General features: G+C 39.7%; 1 protein-coding gene across 1 annotated transcript; it reads right to left on the bottom strand.

Annotated features, from left to right (window-relative positions):
* Positions 1-11,419: 11,419 nt before the first annotated feature.
* LOC140140306 (transmembrane protein 26-like) lies at positions 11,420-16,848 on the bottom strand. The gene is made up of 3 exons (XM_072162083.1): positions 16,616-16,848; positions 14,167-14,332; positions 11,420-12,127 (listed from the first exon to the last, which is right to left on the bottom strand). The coding sequence occupies exons 1-3, from the start codon at positions 16,657-16,659 to the stop codon at positions 11,495-11,497; spliced, it is 843 nt and encodes a 280-aa protein (XP_072018184.1). The 5' UTR covers positions 16,660-16,848; the 3' UTR covers positions 11,420-11,494.
* Between the last annotated feature and the right edge of the window lie 207 nt (positions 16,849-17,055).

Genomic DNA, 17,055 nt, shown 5'->3' with positions numbered 1-17,055 from the left:
ACGGTGTAAAAACACCAAATACTGCGTATTTTCTCCTCTGTATTGTCATATTTCACTTTAAATTCCATAAAATATTTGTTTAAACGGGAACTGTATAGACCACTTGGCCTGTGATGTCATTGCCCGGCAGTATGCGCGCGCATTATGGCAGTGTCCATTGTTCTTTGCCCTGCAGTATGCGTACGCATCGTAGTTTGCTAAGGGCACATGCATTTTAAATCGACCGCCACATTTAATATAGTACAAGAAAGCCATTGAACAGTGTAGCGACTCGTTCAAGCATATCGACAGACGAGTCCCTCTCCTTTGTTGATAAACAGTGATGTCAAGTGGTCTATACTAGTTACCTTTGTTCCAGTTTGTTTTGATGCCATAAAATACAAAAGATACGGAAAAATCGCGATGCTATTTAAAATTCAATCTTTGTTTTGTTTCACAATTTTGTTTACTTTTTACACCGTGACGAACTAAACGCGTGCATCATGAGCTGGCAATTCGCGCGAGGACGCCTAGCGTGGCATAAAAAAGTTGATCAGCAGGCCAGCGCTGGTATTTTGCGCTTGGGTGCCGATGACTCGAATGCTGGACCCTAATATCGATTGATTGGTGACGTCTGAGAAAAAGGTCTATTGTTTATAGGGGGCTATCATTTTCTTTGGAAGGGGGGTCCCAAATTTACAAAAAGTTGGCATCAATAAAATTGCAACCCCCCCTTTGTTGGCAACAAAAATTTATAACCCCACTACCACCGATACACCTGGAGTCTGGGACCTGACAGGCCCCTGGCTTATTTCTCAGTCCTCCACTATGTTTTCAGTAATTGTACTATAGCTTTCTTGTTCTTTTATTGTACTTTGCATATGTGCTAAAATTGTATTGAAATCAGTCTTTTTGAATAAAATAAACACACTATCTGTGGTCATCTTGTGACTCCCTACATTTTGGTCAACAAAAATTTTATCACCCTCTTTCAAAAAATTTATGACCCCTGTATATTTGGGACACCCCTTTCGAAGAAAATGATAGCCCCCTAAATGCATACGTAAAAATAGCTCAAAATATTCGTCATCATCACTCATCAGTGTGTGTCATATGTTTCAGATCATGATCAAAATTTACTTGGGCAGAATTAATAATATCACAGTTTGTTTTTGTAAAGGCACTGGGTGGACTCTTATAAGCTGTTACAGGGGCATGGGCAGCTAGTGGAACAAATAAACTCAATAGGTTAATAACTCTTTAGTACTCAGGAGTAAGAAGGGGTTATGTCACAAAATCATGAAAATTTGTTAGTGTCAATATCTGCTACAAGGGGCTATCTACACCCTTTGTGCAAATTTCAAATTGAAATAATGTTGAAGAGCATATAAACAACATGGACAAAACCATCTCCTTGCATTGAAACTACATGGATATAACAACCTTCTTGCCATTTATATTAAAATGCACTTAATGCAAGTTAACTCACTTTTGGTTCTGAGGTCTTCAATTTAAATACTGCACATGCATGTTGTGAGATGTTGATGTGTCTGACGCAGCACAGTATGTGTGCATTACTTTGTTAAATTTCACTGAAGTTGGATACATGTATACTCATAGATAGTGAGAACCAATCAGAGCCTCCGTTAGTAAATTACTAGCCATGCATAAATGTTGTACAATTGCACGGGCGCGTAGTACGCGCAGTGCTTTCGGATGCGTTCATTTTACTTGCGGGTTGTTGCATTTATATTGGCCTGCATTTTACAGATTTTTAGTGACAATTTTGTTATAAAAATGAAAAAATCAAGGGATTTTTTTCTTGTGTATGAAATAGGTTAATAAATGCGTATCACTTGTTGCTCGAGAAATAGTAAAAAATAATGCACTTGTACTGAGATGTTGATGCGTTCACTTATAACAGATGGATGATTTGCATGTGAGACAATACAAGGTATTTGTGAGTTATATTGCTTGGTCCAATAAAATAAACCTGTACCCAAAATGCAGGATATCGTAATTCAGTTGAGACGTAGCTAAGTGGGCAATGGGGCACATGCCCTGTGCACATGTTAGAGGGTGTGCCGAATCACTGAATTTATTATATGGCAATACATTGTTATGAGAGACTGTCAGAGACAGTTATAAGGCCAAAATTCACCTTGATTATGATAAATTTATTACTGTAAAAGTGGAAATTTTTGTGCCTTTAAAACACACTTCACAAATTTTGAACTATTTCTCTAATTGTTTTAAAATTCACGTTTCTCAGCTTCCATACATTGACCTATACACAAAGGAATATATTCACACGTTAGTTATTTTTTGGGAGAGCAGCTTGGAACGCAAAAAGCATGAAAATAAATGTAGCGTGAAAATGTCTATTTTTACCTTAATATTTTTGCAATAATAAAACAGCACAATTATATTTATGCCTATAATGTATATATGCAGTATAACCAAGGCCATAAAAATAAAATAAATAAACATATGTTTTACGTCTCCTGCTTCTTTTTTGATGTTTCTTCAATTATATATACCGGTATATATATATTTTTAAATTCAGTTTTTAAGGGGAATAATACCCTGATTTTCATCAGTACCCCTCTTCTTTTTTTTCTTGCAAATTTATAAAGTACATAAATATATTCATCACCTCATGTCCTGAACTTATAAAATATATATACATACAAAGTGCTTTTAAACCCATTTTAGTAAATCATTTTAGCCCTATATATTTTTTGTTTACTGTATCCTAGTAACTCAGATGTATGTTTCATAACAAACCATAATTTATTCCATTCAAAATGTTCAAGTAGGGTACATGAATAGAATACATTAAATCCTTTGTTATACTCTCTATAGAAAATCCAGTGGTGCATGCAAAATAACGGTTAATATTAACACTGAATAAATAAAATAAACACTTACACAATGGATGCATAGTCATTAGTCAATTTAATACTATATTGTGTTGTTAGGAGAACAAAAGGCTACCAGGTCACTGTATGTCAGGTTATAGGTCAATTGGTTCAGGTCAAATTTAAGCATCAATTTTGAATACACATGTGAGAGTCTGTGATATCATAATGAGGCATAATTTTGATATTCTGTCTTTAACTGGATATATATCGAGAAGTGCAAGGTGGATATACTAATATACCTTAGGATGTAAATGGTGAGTACAATTTAGAATGCCTAGTTGAGATGGATTTCACAAATAAATATAAAATAGTTACCAAAATCACAAAAGTTAAGCTTACGGAAAATACCCAATATGGTGGTATAGGTGACAAGAAATACAATTTTTTTCAACATTGCTGTAGTATGGTTGTGGTAACCTGTTACCTATGGCTTAATTAAGTTTCTGTGAAATAATGTCGCAAGTTAAAAGTACAAAATATAGCTCAACATTGAAAATAGAAGCATTTTAACCAGTTCCTTTTTTGATAGTTGTGGAGCACCAAGTTCATGAAGTCATAAAAGAAATCAGGAACCACTTATTCCCATTTTATCTATCAACTTTATTTCCCTAACAGCAACACATATCCAAAATTTTAACGAAATCTGTTGATAGTAAGCTTTCCAAAATGAAGTGAATTTAAATCATCAGTGATGTACCACCTTTTGGCTTCTACTTTTAATAGCATGTAAGCTACGTTGATACCGATGCCACCAATAAAACGAGAAGATTTGCCCCTTCATTTTGCATACCACTTTGTCCAATTTTTGTTGTTGTAATTTCTTCACAAAATGCAAAAAAAAAAAAAAAAAATCAATGGGTGTAGTACCCCCTTATAATATAACTTTTCAAAAAAATATGTCTAGGGAGTTAAGATGCTTTCTAGCCTTGATAATAAATAAGAAACACTTTTGTAAGGTTTTGTGATCATAGAGGGGCCTACCTCTCAGAACAACAAAATAAAAAAGGCCTCCTAGTAGACTTGCTAAGGGGTGAAAATAGGGTGCCCACTGCATTTTTTTTGGACAAAGGTCCCACTTGGTATGGATGTTCTTTGGGGCAAGAGGAAAAAATTCATCCAAAGAGACAAAGAAAACCCCCTAATTAGCATAAATTGTGCTAATTAGTACCCAAAATATGGTATTCTCTACCATTTGGACCATTTCGCCTACAAAAAGATGTGTAAACATTTGAAATTTGCTTCATTTAGGGTAAGAAATTTATTTTTGGGATTGTTGTGGGAATCCGTGGCCATTTTGACCCCCAAATCCAAGATGGCAGCTGTTTGCCATCTTTAAAATTGGTTTTACAACTTTTGAACCGTTTGAAGCGCAATAAGTGACATATTAATTTGACCAAAACTTTCATTATTTTCATAAAAAAGTCAATTATCTGAAAATTGAGATGGAAATAATCAAAATTGAAACTCTCAAAATGTCTGACATCCCATGCTGATCATAATCAGCAGTTTTCCTAGTTGTAGGGGTAGAGGATGTAGTAAGGGACCATTCGCAAACACTTGTTAGGGGCTCCTGAAAAAAAAAAAAAAAAAGGGGGCCTGAAAATTTGTGACCCTCCTAAGGGGGCCCTGAAAAAATGACCACACAAGTTTATATGCTTGTCTATGGGGTTGACCCATAATTTTCATGTCAAAAAGGGGGGGGGCCCTGAAATGTATAGAAAAAATTTGCGATGAAATTTTTTTGCATCAGGCCCCCCTTACAAGTGTTTGTGAACGGTCCCTAAATAATGGAAGTTTAAGGATTACTTCACCAGGTTTCTAGTGATTACAAGCTATTACAAAATTGCAAATTTCTTTTCATTTTAATAAAAACAAATTCAAATCTTTTCTCAATCTGTTGCAAAATGTCTGTAATGATAATAATCTAAGCATTAATACCTGTTTTGAGATGGTCTTTCATCAACAATATGGGTAATAACCATATAAATGAAAGTTTTGACAATGAAATTTTCCAGAATAATGAAATCATGACCTAGCTCATATTTCACTGAAAAAATGTGAGGGGAAACTAAATCATTTCATTTCATTATCCTTATAAGCAGGCGTGAGAATTTTCAGGCTTTAGCCTGAATTCAGGCAGTTTTGTTGTCCAAATTTACGCATTCTTATTTTTGTCAGCCTGTTTTGGGCCTAGGCCGAATTTACGCCCTTTTTCAGGCAGTTTAAAAAAAAACCATCATTCTCATGCCTGTATAAGGCAAAATTAAATCAATAATTCTTGTACAAAATATCACTGTGTGGGAATAGTTCTACCATGACCTTCATGCTCCGACTTTGTATTACTGAATGTGTACATACATTTATGATAATGCATAATTATGTGTAGGCCTATCATGGCTGCTACGAGTTTGACATGTTAATAAAAATATTTTCAAAATGACTCGATTATTTAATTGTATTTTGTCAAAGTGATGGGTACAGACCAAAAAAATTATAATAATAATAATAATAAAACAAACAAACAAAAACCTTACACGATGGCATCTCGAGCTCTTTTGGAACTGGAACTTAATATAATTGACACCTAAAACTTTCCAGTAGGCCTATACAACAAGTTCATTGTTCAAAAATATTGTTTCTATTTATTCATTATTATTTATAATTTTGATGAGGGCCTAGGGACCGTTCACAAACACTTGTAAGGGGGGGGGGCCTGATGCAAAAAAATTTTATCGCGACAATTTTTCGCCCCCCCCCTTTACAGACCTCGAAAATTTCAGGGCCCCCCCTTTTTGACATGAAAATTATCGGTCAACCCCATAGAAAAGCATATAGGCCTAAACTCAATTTTCCCAGAAAAATTTGTGGCCATTTTTTTTCAGGGCCCCCCCTTAGGAGGGTCAACATTTTCAGGGCCCCCTTTTTGCATTAGGCCCCCCCTTACAAGTGTTTGTGAACGGTCCCCTATACCATTCAGCTATATAAAAGGGGTGAATAAAATTTGGCAACCTCTTATTTTTCACGAATTTTCAGGAAATGTGTTCAGGCCTAAAAAATTGTTTGATTGGCGTAACATAAAAAAAAGAGAAAAAAGAATTAGGGTAGGTAGGCCTATAGGTAGGGATTTTTTTTAAAATTTTTATTTTTCAGTATATTCAAGGATATTCTTTGTGGTAAAAAGGCCCCCTAACCTTTAGGAGGGTCCCGGGATTTTGTTAGTTAAATCTACTCATCGTTTAGTTGATACCTTCACTAAAATAATAAATAATTAGGCTAAATACATTTAATATTTTATCGTCAATCTTGACTATTGTTGGTCGAAGCAACCTAAAAATCGATTGGCATTATCTAGAGGGTCTAGATCATTAATTTAAATGTGTATATTTTTTATTCTGCTGTATAGTGAAAGCCCATGAGCTCCCATGTAGTACAGCATCAAATTAATCAAATTCCCCGCGAAATGTAGGCAATGTGGCAGTACGCGACGTCCGTGCATGTACTCTTCACGCGTACGTACATCGTATATGTTGTGTGCATGTACAGCTGAGTTAGGTAACTTGATTTCTAACCAAGATTCTGCTTCCTGCGTGGCAGATCGCTATAGACCTTTTTCTGATGACGTCCCCGATGACGTCACCTAATCGATATTGGGGTCTGAGATGTAAACAAACAACACGTGCGTTTCTCACATGTCACGGTGTAAAAACACCAAATACTGCGCATTTTCTCATCTGTTTTGTCATATTTCACTTTAGCTTCCATAAATTAATGTTTAAACGGGAACTGTATACAAGTTACCTTTGTTCTAGTTTGTTTTGATGCCATAAAATACAAAAGATACGGAAAAACCGCGATGCTATTTAAAATTCAATCTTTGTTTTGTTTCACAATTTTGTTTACTTTTTACACCGTGGCGAACTAAACGCGTACTGCGAGCTGGCAATCCCGCGCAGGACGCCTAGCGTGGCGCAAAGTTGATCGCGCGCGCCGGCGCGGTATTTGCGTTTGGGTGCTGATGACTCGAATGCTGGACCCCAATATCGATTGATTGGTGACGTCTGAGAAAAAGGTCTATTCAAGTCAACTCGCCGGGGAGCGGTGCTGCTCTGACGTGTGAGAACAGGAAACGATTTTTGGCGGTTCCGCTGCTGCCGCTCAGCGGCGTGCAGCTCAGTTGCCATGGTTGCAGAAAAGTACAAGCGGCATGATGAAGTGTTAAGGTCCGTTCATACTACCACCGCATTTGCGATGCGTTGCTTTGCGATGCCGATATATCGATTACTTTTGCCGCAACTCAACGCAACTCGTCGCATTTCCAGGTTAAAATGTATTTAACTTTATTGCGATATCGCAATGCAGTAGATGCGGTGCGACAACGCACCGCATCGCAAAGCAACGCATCGCAAATGCGGTGGTAGTATGAACGGACCTTTACGCAAGCGGCAGATTATATATACTCCATGCGATTATTTTAACAATGTTGTATAAAATGCAGTCGTCTGCAAAAAGACATCTCTGACTGCCGACTGTCCATAATGTCATTAATATACACCAAAAACAATGAGGAGCCTTGCAGAACACCGGAGTCATCCCACTCATTGGCACAGTTGCAACTCTTCGCTTCCTTTTTGTGAGGAAGCTGATGATCCAGTTCAGTAATTACCGACGTATTCCATGGTGCAGTTGAGCTTTCAGCCTTTCATGCGGAACAAATCGCTAAGTCCCAGTTTAAGCTCCTGTTTCACTAGGCCTACTCGAGCTTTTGCAACTCTAAACTTTCCTTGGAGATGGCTTTCCCCGCGCGCCGTCTGCTTAGTTTTCTTATTAATACGATATTCGGCTCTGATGAGACGAGTAGGTTGTCACGGCTTGACGAAAGCTTTCAATTTAAATAAGAGCAATAAATTTAACTCCATCGTGTTATTAAGTCCTTCCTTTAATTTGTCAGAAAGCTTCAGAACGCACGCCATCGACATGATCGACGTTAGCCTTGCCGTAGCAGTAAATCTTATACTTGGTTTGGGCATTTGCTTTGGAGTTGTTTTGACTGTACACCTAACGGTGTCATGGTAGCTAATCATATAGTCTTAATCACCGGGCTTAATCACGGCATTCTGAAAACTGCTACTAAACAGTAGATCCAAAATATTAGCTCTTGTTTTAGTTATATGCCCTAAAACTGCTGGGTCAAAAAGTGCTTATTGCCTTTATCCACAAAATACAATTCGCCTGAATCTGCTGTTTGTATACCATCACCCCAGTCAGGACTATTATGTGGTATACTCCTATCCTGAGTGATCTTCTCAAGCGAGGCATCCAAGTCTTTCCGTACACCAACTCGACTATCGGTGGGTGAGGGGGTGGTGCGGTAATAACACCCATCAGGAATGTTTTACTTGATGTTAACAGACTTTGCGCCCACACAATTTTGGTCTCCGAGTCTCATAGCTATGGTAGTCGGGCAAGATTGGTTTTTTTATTGCAATGGCAACACCTCCACCGTCAAACGGATCTCTGTGTTTCCTGTAAATAGTCAGAAGGTCTTAACAATCTGGTTCAAATTCCATCGCATACCGTGATGTGAGGTGTACTTGGGCAATTGGGCATAACATCGGTTATTCTCAGGACAAAAAATACATGCTAGATGGTAATGTGAACTTGCATGTTATCTAGACTAGCGGGATACCCGCGCTTCGCGCGGGTCCCCGCTAGATGAGTAAATGGGAGCGTTCACTATAACAGGAAGAATTACTGAACAGGTAGAATCATTGAAAATGTACATTTTATTTATATAAATCTGTCTCTTCTTACATTTTCGTTTTTTAGTTTGCTGCTTGTGATTTCCCGTTTCCATCATATTTTTTACTTAATTCTGTTCTCATTATTTTAGCTTCTTTTTTTTCTTACATTTCCTGATAATTAGTTTCTGTCCTACTTTGTTTCGTGCCCGTTTCATTTTAGTTACTTTAACTCGTACCTTTTTGTCCTCATTTTAATTTTATTTTTCTTTGCTTCATGTTGTTTATACAACACACATCTTTTTCCCGTATTTATATTATATCCTCTCATAGCGTGTTCACCCGGTATCCCGTGACCCGTCCATGTACCTTTTTGTCCTTTATTTTTCCTTCTTTCCGTCTTATCATGTCCACTGGTCTCTGGCTCGCAAGTGTGGCTCTGCGCCGTTTACGCGCGCATTGGCGTAATGCGCATTACGCACGCGGCGCCGACGCGCTGCCGGCCAGCTGCAGTGACGCGTATGCTGGTAACGATTTTCATAACAAAAACCCCGTTTTTACCCATATTTTTACTGTTTTTGCAGCCAATTCTTGACCGTTTCCAACCAAATGTTCGCATAACCGTCCCGGTATATGGTTCAATGTCCCGTATGAATTTGGCGACATTTGGATCGAAACTGACGGAGCCTTTATACAGGATACATAGATACATAGATATATACATAGATAGATACATACATACAACATTCCCCTATTTATAGTAAGATAGCAACACATTCTTTATTCCCAAAGTGTATTTTTCGCTAAAGAGAAAACATTCTCAAGGCAGGTCCTCAGGCCAAACGCCCATCACTGCAATGACATAAGTTGGGAGCCAACTTTAGAGCATGTCCTCAGGCCAAACGCCCATCACTGCAATGACATAAGTTGGGAGCCAACTTAGAGCAGGTCCTCAGGCCAAACGCCCATCACTGCAATGACATAAGTTGGGAGCCAACTTAGAGCAGGTCCTCAGGCCAAACGCCCATCACTGCAATGGCATAAGTTGGGAGCCAACTTAGAGCAGGTCCTCAGGCCAAACGCCCATCACTGCAATGACATAATTTGGGAGCCAACTTAGAGCAGGTCCTCAGGCCAAACGCCCATCACTGCAATGACATAAGTTGGGAGCCAACTTAGAGCAGGTCCTCAGGCCAAACGCCCATCACTGCAATGACATAAGTTGGGAGCCAACTTTAGAGCATGTCCTCAGGCCAAACGCCCATCACTGCAATGACATAAGTTGGGAGCCAACTTAGAGCAGGTCCTCAGGCCAAACGCCCATCACTGCAATGGCATAAGTTGGGAGCCAACTTAGAGCAGGTCCTCAGGCCAAACGCCCATCACTGCAATGACATAATTTGGGAGCCAACTTAGAGCAGGTCCTCAGGCCAAACGCCCATCACTGCAATGACATAATTTGGGAGCCAACTTAGAGCAGGTCCTCAGGCCAAACGCCCATCACTGCAATGACATAAGTTGGGAGCCAACTTAGAGCAGGTCCTCAGGCCAAACGTCCATCACTGCAATGACATAAGTTGGGAGCCAACTTAGAGCAGGTCCTCAGGCCAAACGCCCATCACTGCAATGACATAAGTTGGGAGCCAACTTAGAGCAGGTCCTCAGGCCAAACGCCCATCACTGCAATGACATAAGTTGGGAGCCAACCTAGAGCAGGTTCTCAGGCCAAACGCCCATCACTGCAATGACATAAGTTGGGAGCCAACTTAGAGCAGGTCCTCAGGCCAAACGCCCATCACTGCAATGACATAAGTTGGGAGCCAACTTAGAGCAGGTCCTCAGGCCAAACGCCCATCACTGCAATGACATAAGTTGGGAGCCAACTTAGAGCAGGTCCTCAGGCCAAACGCCCATCACTGCAATGACATAAGTTGGGAGCCAACCTAGAGCAGGTCCTCAGGCCAAACGCCCATCACTGCAATGACATAAGTTGGGAGCCAACTTAGAGCAGGTCCTCAGGCCAAACGCCCATCACTGCAATGACATAATTTGGGAGCCAACTTAGAGCAGGTCCTCAGGCCAAACGCCCATCACTGCAATGACATAATTTGGGAGCCAACTTAGAGCAGGTCCTCAGGCCAAACGCCCATCACTGCAATGACATAAGTTGGGAGCCAACTTAGAGCAGGTCCTCAGGCCAAACGCCCATCACTGCAATGACATAAGTTGGGAGCCAACCTAGAGCAGGTTCTCAGGCCAAACGCCCATCACTGCAATGACATAAGTTGGGAGCCAACTTAGAGCAGGTCCTCAGGCCAAACGCCCATCACTGCAATGACATAAGTTGGGAGCCAACTTAGAGCAGGTCCCCAGGCCAAACGCCCGTGACATAAGTTGGGAGCCAACTTAGAGCAGGTCCTCAGGCCAAACGCCCATCACTGCAATGACATAAGTTGGGAGCCAACTTAGAGCACTCCCATTAAAGTTATTATAGTTATTAAAGAATGTATCTATTTATGACAAAATTGGTGGCGCTATTTAGTTACTGGAAATTACTCTTTCAAGCTTTAAATACAAATAATTCCTTTTATTCTTTGATAAAATATGTTTATAAAATTTCCGTGTTGCTTGTTTCACCTATTCCAGCTGTTTTAGTGGCAGAATTAATCACCTAACCCTTGCAAATAAAGAAATAGGATTAAGGATAAATAGCGCCATCTATAGTTTGCATTTAGTTAATAATGAAGCCAATTCTATACACATCAAACAGCCGTGTGGTGTGGTTTGACTCTCACGTCAGTGTAAAACTTAAAACTCAATCATGAGCTAGGTCAGCACAAAAATGGTGACAAATTAGACTGCCTGTCCAAGCATCCACCAGGCGCTGCGTATGGCAGACATTGTAGATGTATCAGATTCCGTACCAGTTGCGGTAATTTGCCCGGAACATAAGATGAGGCCTCTATAGAATTGAATTCCAATAACCAGTGCATTTTTGATGACAAAGAAAAGCATCAATTGGTTTATAATTTGGAATTTCAACATGACGTATAATCGCATTGTAAAAAACGGCCCGTCTTGTAACAAGACGGTAAGGATTAACGACCAAAGTTCGCTTTCACAGCATCCGTTAGCACGACTCGGTTTCTTAGTACGAGACCCAGCTTCAATATCACCGCGAGGTGGCTCGCTACCTGCGACAGACCACTGCACCATAGTAAACTGCGATACGCTCCATGTCCAGATGGTCAGAACAACGATAATGAGACTCAGGTTACAGTAGACTTCAGCAATGTCGAGCGTTTCAAGGGAGAATTCCAGGCTGTCTGCAGCGATACCCAGATAAGTGAGAAGAAGTTGGGATAACTGGTCACGTGATAGGTGACCTTTTGGGAGGAGCCATCTACCAAATATGAGGATGGCAAACATGGTTTGTTGTAATCCGGCGACCCATTGGTCTGATGGTAGAACAAGAGGGATGGAGACCTGGAAAATAACAGTATAAAATGAAAAATAAATTGTAATTTTTTTCTGCTCACAACTTCCGAAATTGTGGTAAGTTTTTAGCGGGTTCGTTTGTCGGAAAAGTTTAGAACTGTCAAGCTTCCGTCAGGAGTAGCTCTGACTTCTTCAGGACAATGAAAGTACCTAAGAATTCGGCATGTAGCCCGCCCCTTGCCTACTGGTGGCTCCGAAAAGAGCCGTTCACTAAAGACTGTCCCTTGTCAACAGAGAACAAGCAGACCTCGCCTATCTGCTAATGTTAAAGGTTTGGTGGCTCTGAAAAGAGCCGTTCACTGAAGACTGCCCCTTGTCAACAGAGATCAAGCAGACATCGCATATCCCCTGCTAATGTAAAAGTTTTGGTGGCTCCGAAAAGAGCCGTTCACTGAAGACTGCCCCTTGTCAACAGAGAACAAGCAGACATCGCATATCCCCTGCTAATGTAAAAGGTTTGGTGGCTCTGAAAAGAGCCGTTCACTGAGTACTGCCCCTTGCCAACAGAGAAGGGGCAGTTTGGTATTTCTGAGAGCGCGGGATGAGTTTGCAATTCTCCACCAGGACATTTGCCTATAAATTAATCTTTCTATACACACTAAAAACTACGGGGTTATATTTTCCGTGGTCATTTTGAATTGACCACGTTTGGGGTTGTTTTGACCCTTCAAGGGGGTTGTACTGTTTTAATTTGACCACATTCACGAGGTCATTTTAGCCACGACGAACGTGGTCAAAAACTTAGTGGTCATTTTGCCGATACCGTCGCGCATTGATATCAGTTTTAATCTTCCGCTTTGAAAATCTCAATTCATAAATGAGTTTAAACACGAGCTGCAATTAATGTTTGTTGATTAATAAATAAAACTAATTTTTTGACCGAAGTTACCCATTTTGTCAACTTTATAATGACTTGCATTTCGGAACTATTTGCACACACGGTGTGCATCGGCTTCCCACGTGGTCACATCAGCGCCATATTTGTTCTGATTGTGCAGCTCAGCGGATTGTCGTGTGTGCTTGTCTGCATGATGGAATATGAAAAGTTAGTTGAAAAGTGAGACTGCAAGGATGCATAGACCCTTGTCTATGCACGCAGATTCATTCAATTTCATGCTGTCGTGGCTGGTGTCTTGGCTGCAGTTGTTATAAGCTTATATCATGTAAGCTTATAATACGTGAACTGTCAAAGGCGATGACTGACTGTGTGTGAGTGTGATACACAGATGCATTTTGCAGTTTGCTGTTTATGTAATGCTTTCTCTGTGCAGAAACACACTTATGTCCTGGTGGGACCAGCATGACCATAGGCCTACTAAAAAAAATCCAAACAACCCTAAATGTGGTTATTGAGTAACCCTATAAAACAACCCTTTCAAATGGGTCATTTCATTTGACCCCGAAATGAGGTCATTAAGTAACCCAATAAGGCAACCCTTTTGAAGGGGTCATTTCATTTGACCCCGAAATGTGGTAATATTTTGACCCCAATGGGGTTACTATTTGACCCAAATACGTAGTCATTGCAATGACCCCGACCAATGGGGTCAAAATGACCCCGTTAGTGGTATGGTGTTTAGTTGATAACTATGCTGGGGTCAAAAATGACCCCGTTTGGGTCATTTTTTGACCCCGTAGTTTTAAGTGTGTAGGCCTATATTATTGTCCCGGTGTAGTCCGTCAAGAACTCACCTCTCGAGGATGCTTCTCGACAGACCGTACCCACCAGTAATATCATAATCTTAGTTCAGACATGATATTGTGAAGGATGCAGAGACGTAGCAGCAAGCAAGAGCCTCTATTTATCAGCTCTTTCCCCCTATTTCATGTGTATTTTATTTTCGTTTTTGCTTGAGGCCTCTGAACCCTCGGGCTCCCATGCACTTCGTCCACCCTCTTGCTACGCCCCTGGAAGGAGGTGAACTGCTTCTGAGTTCTGATTTTGACTAAAAACAGCTCTAGTGTGATCTTCATGAAATGGCACTTTATAATTATATGTCATGAACGTGAGTCTTTTAGTTACTTACACCTTGAATTTCCTTTAAAGTGGTCTCATCAAACATCATCGTTGATTCACATGTATTTCGGCCGTGTGTTATCCTGAAGGTTTCACGGTCTTGGTAGATCCTCATGTTTAACAACCATATACCAGGAATTACACTAGCCAGATACAGAACGACGCTTGGGCAAAACCTGCAATGGACAGAGATGGTATTTGTTTCTTTTGTTTATTTTGCTTCGTTCTCCTTCTTTAGAATGAGTTTTATGAGATTTTTTCAGACCTGATTTGTTGGCATATTTGTAATGTCCAAACTTACACCTGATTGGATTCAGCCAAATTCATTGTGTTTTTAAGACAATAGAGCAAGTTTGAATTAAAGTCATAATTATGACTTTAAATCCCCTCATAGAACACCACAAAGGCTAAGATAATTTAGTACGTGAGTTACTTTTCATTATACAGGGTGTCCTGGTGGGGGTTTTTTCGGGGGGGGACACTCTGTAGGCTTACCTCATTAGTTTGGCTTAAAGGGCATTTCGTGATCCACAGCCTCATCCCCCACTTTTCCCAAAAAAAGTTGAGATTTTTACACCACTGGATACCTCTGGCTACATAATGTTTATGTACCAAATATTTCTTGCAGATTAATTCGTTTAGCAAAAATATCGCCAAATTTGAATTTCGTTCTGGTGCACCAGAACGAAATTACAACACATTGTCTATGGAGCAGTGTAATACACATAATCATGCATAACTTGCAAACGCAAAATCGGAATCAACTGAAATTTTGGAAATAAACTTTTTTCGTGGATATCTACTGAAAAATGTCATAAAAAGTGGATGCTAGGATCACGAAATCCTCCTTTAAGTTAAAATGACAAGAAAACTTTACTTATAGTTGTTATAGTAATAATTATTTGGCAAAGAATAACCAAATTAAAATCGGACGGAAATCTATATTAAGGCTGGTGAGACAGATGGCATGTACTGTATTTTTCCAGTCATAGCTAAGGCCGTGTAAAATTAATATTTTGGTTCTCGTCCCTCCCTCCTCAATTTCTGGGATTTGTCAGATTTTTTTTTTTTTTTTTTTAGATTTTTCAATTTTTTTAGACTTTGGAATGATTTATGAAATCTTCATACATATAAATAAGTTTATTAGAGAACAAGCATCACTTCCAAGTCTTTTTGTGGTACTCTATAGGGGGTTTATCCCTCAGAATCTCACATTTGAAAAAAAAAAAAAGGGCCTCATCGTTTCCTCGAGCACTGTTGGAGAAGACCGAAAACTACTGACAATGCTAATTTTACATTGAAAAAAAAAAAAAAAAAAAACACCTCCCTCCCTCATCAATTCATGAAAATCCTCTGGACGAGAACCAAAACATTAATTTTACACGGCCTAAAATTAAAGCAGCGTACCTCTTGATATTAATAAATTGATCTTACAATGTAGAAAAGGAGCCAAAAAAACAATAATCGCATGTATATTTCCAAAGTTTTAGGCGGCTATCCCCCTCCCGAAGGAAAAATATGCACATGGGGTGGAAATGACACTCTCAAGCCTTGTGATCTCCTTTCCTCTTATGCCGGCTTTATACACCTATCCGACTTCGCCATTACTGCGGTGTCCCCGATGTAAAACTGCGGTGTTCCGAGGTCGGGGGTTCCATCCATTATTTATTTTGTGCTATATAGTATTGTACCCGGGAATTGTACACAACAGTGATATTCAATACACAATCATAAGTATTGAATTACGAATTAAATCTCCCGCTCTGGTACATCTGTGTTGCCGTCAATAGAGGGCCAAATACAGTAAACGCTTCTCGGATTGGTGTATACGGTATATCTGTCTCAATATTTTAGTTCAAATACAAGATGTAACAAAACACAACTGTAAGGTTAACAGTTTGAATCAAGAAGTTATGAGAAGTTATGTTGCCGATATGTTGTCGAATAACGAAATATCGAAATGTCTTCAACAACAATAATAATTAATAGGCCTAATATATGATAATAATAAAAATAATAAAGAGAGCACCAAACGCAATCAGCCTCTCAGGCGCTTTACACAACAAATTAACCTAGGGTATGTAATATTTAATTCTAAAATGCCACACTTAGCCTTAATTTGAACATATAGGCCTATTTAATTTAGGCTCACTTCAATATGGCCTACTGAACAATTCTGATTTTGGAATCTACCAGTTTATTGATCGCGAAAGCCCGAGATTTTACCTTTCATTTTTAGTCAGGGGGCACTTTTCACTTACATTTTTAGTCGGGGATGCACTCTGCCCCACATGCCCCCCCCCCCATCCCCCGCCCGCTGGCGACGCTACTGTTTCTAAGGCCTTGTTCTAACCCAATGATCCTCACCGAAAAACACGTTAGTTCAGTTCGAGCAACCTTCCCCGTACCTCCCCCGTCTCTCCATCTAATAGGGCCTGCTACAGAGTTTAGTTTCTTACCATTTCCATTCTCCAGTTTTGGTGTAAAATGTAGTCACTACCATTTCAATCACAAGTAATCCAAGGGGAAGACAAAGAAGAACTAGAAGGCTATATATTTGTACACAAATACGGCTATACCCGCATGTTATCGGTGTACCCAAACTTACAGTCCTTATTTGCTGAGGACTTTTAAAAATAAAGAAATTGTAAAAAGTCTCCCAATTGGGCAGAAAATGTGTAAAAAGTGAAAGTCCAAGTCACAAGCTTTAATTGAATGTAGGTTGCACTGTCGTAGCACTTAAAATAAAGAAATTGTAAAAGTCCCTCCCAGGGGAGTCGTCTCTCTTACTCTCCATAGGTTGCTGTTGTCAGTCTCTCTTACTCAGGTAGTATGTAAATTAAATGGAACAGCCATTTCAGAGGGAGTATGTAAATTAAACGGAACAGCCTTTTTGGGG

This window comes from Amphiura filiformis, chromosome 19 (genome assembly GCF_039555335.1).
Source record: "Amphiura filiformis chromosome 19, Afil_fr2py, whole genome shotgun sequence".
NCBI lineage: Eukaryota > Metazoa > Echinodermata > Ophiuroidea > Amphilepidida > Amphiuridae > Amphiura > Amphiura filiformis.
Note: the sequence above shows the minus strand (reverse complement) of the source record. Positions and strands in the feature narration are given on the sequence as shown.

What these genes read in the sequence shown, in the direction of transcription:
- LOC140140306 (XM_072162083.1), bottom strand. Translation starts at nt 16,659, where the DNA reads ATGGTAGTGACTACATTTTACACCAAAACTGGAGAATGGAAATG. An exon ending in AAAACTGGAGAATGGAAATG is followed by an intron (nt 14,333 to 16,615) that starts GTAAGAAACTAA and finishes TGTCCATTGCAG; the next exon opens with GTTTTGCCCAAGCGTCGTTC. An exon ending in CTTTAAAGGAAATTCAAGGT is followed by an intron (nt 12,128 to 14,166) that starts GTAAGTAACTAA and finishes GTTATTTTCCAG; the next exon opens with GTCTCCATCCCTCTTGTTCT.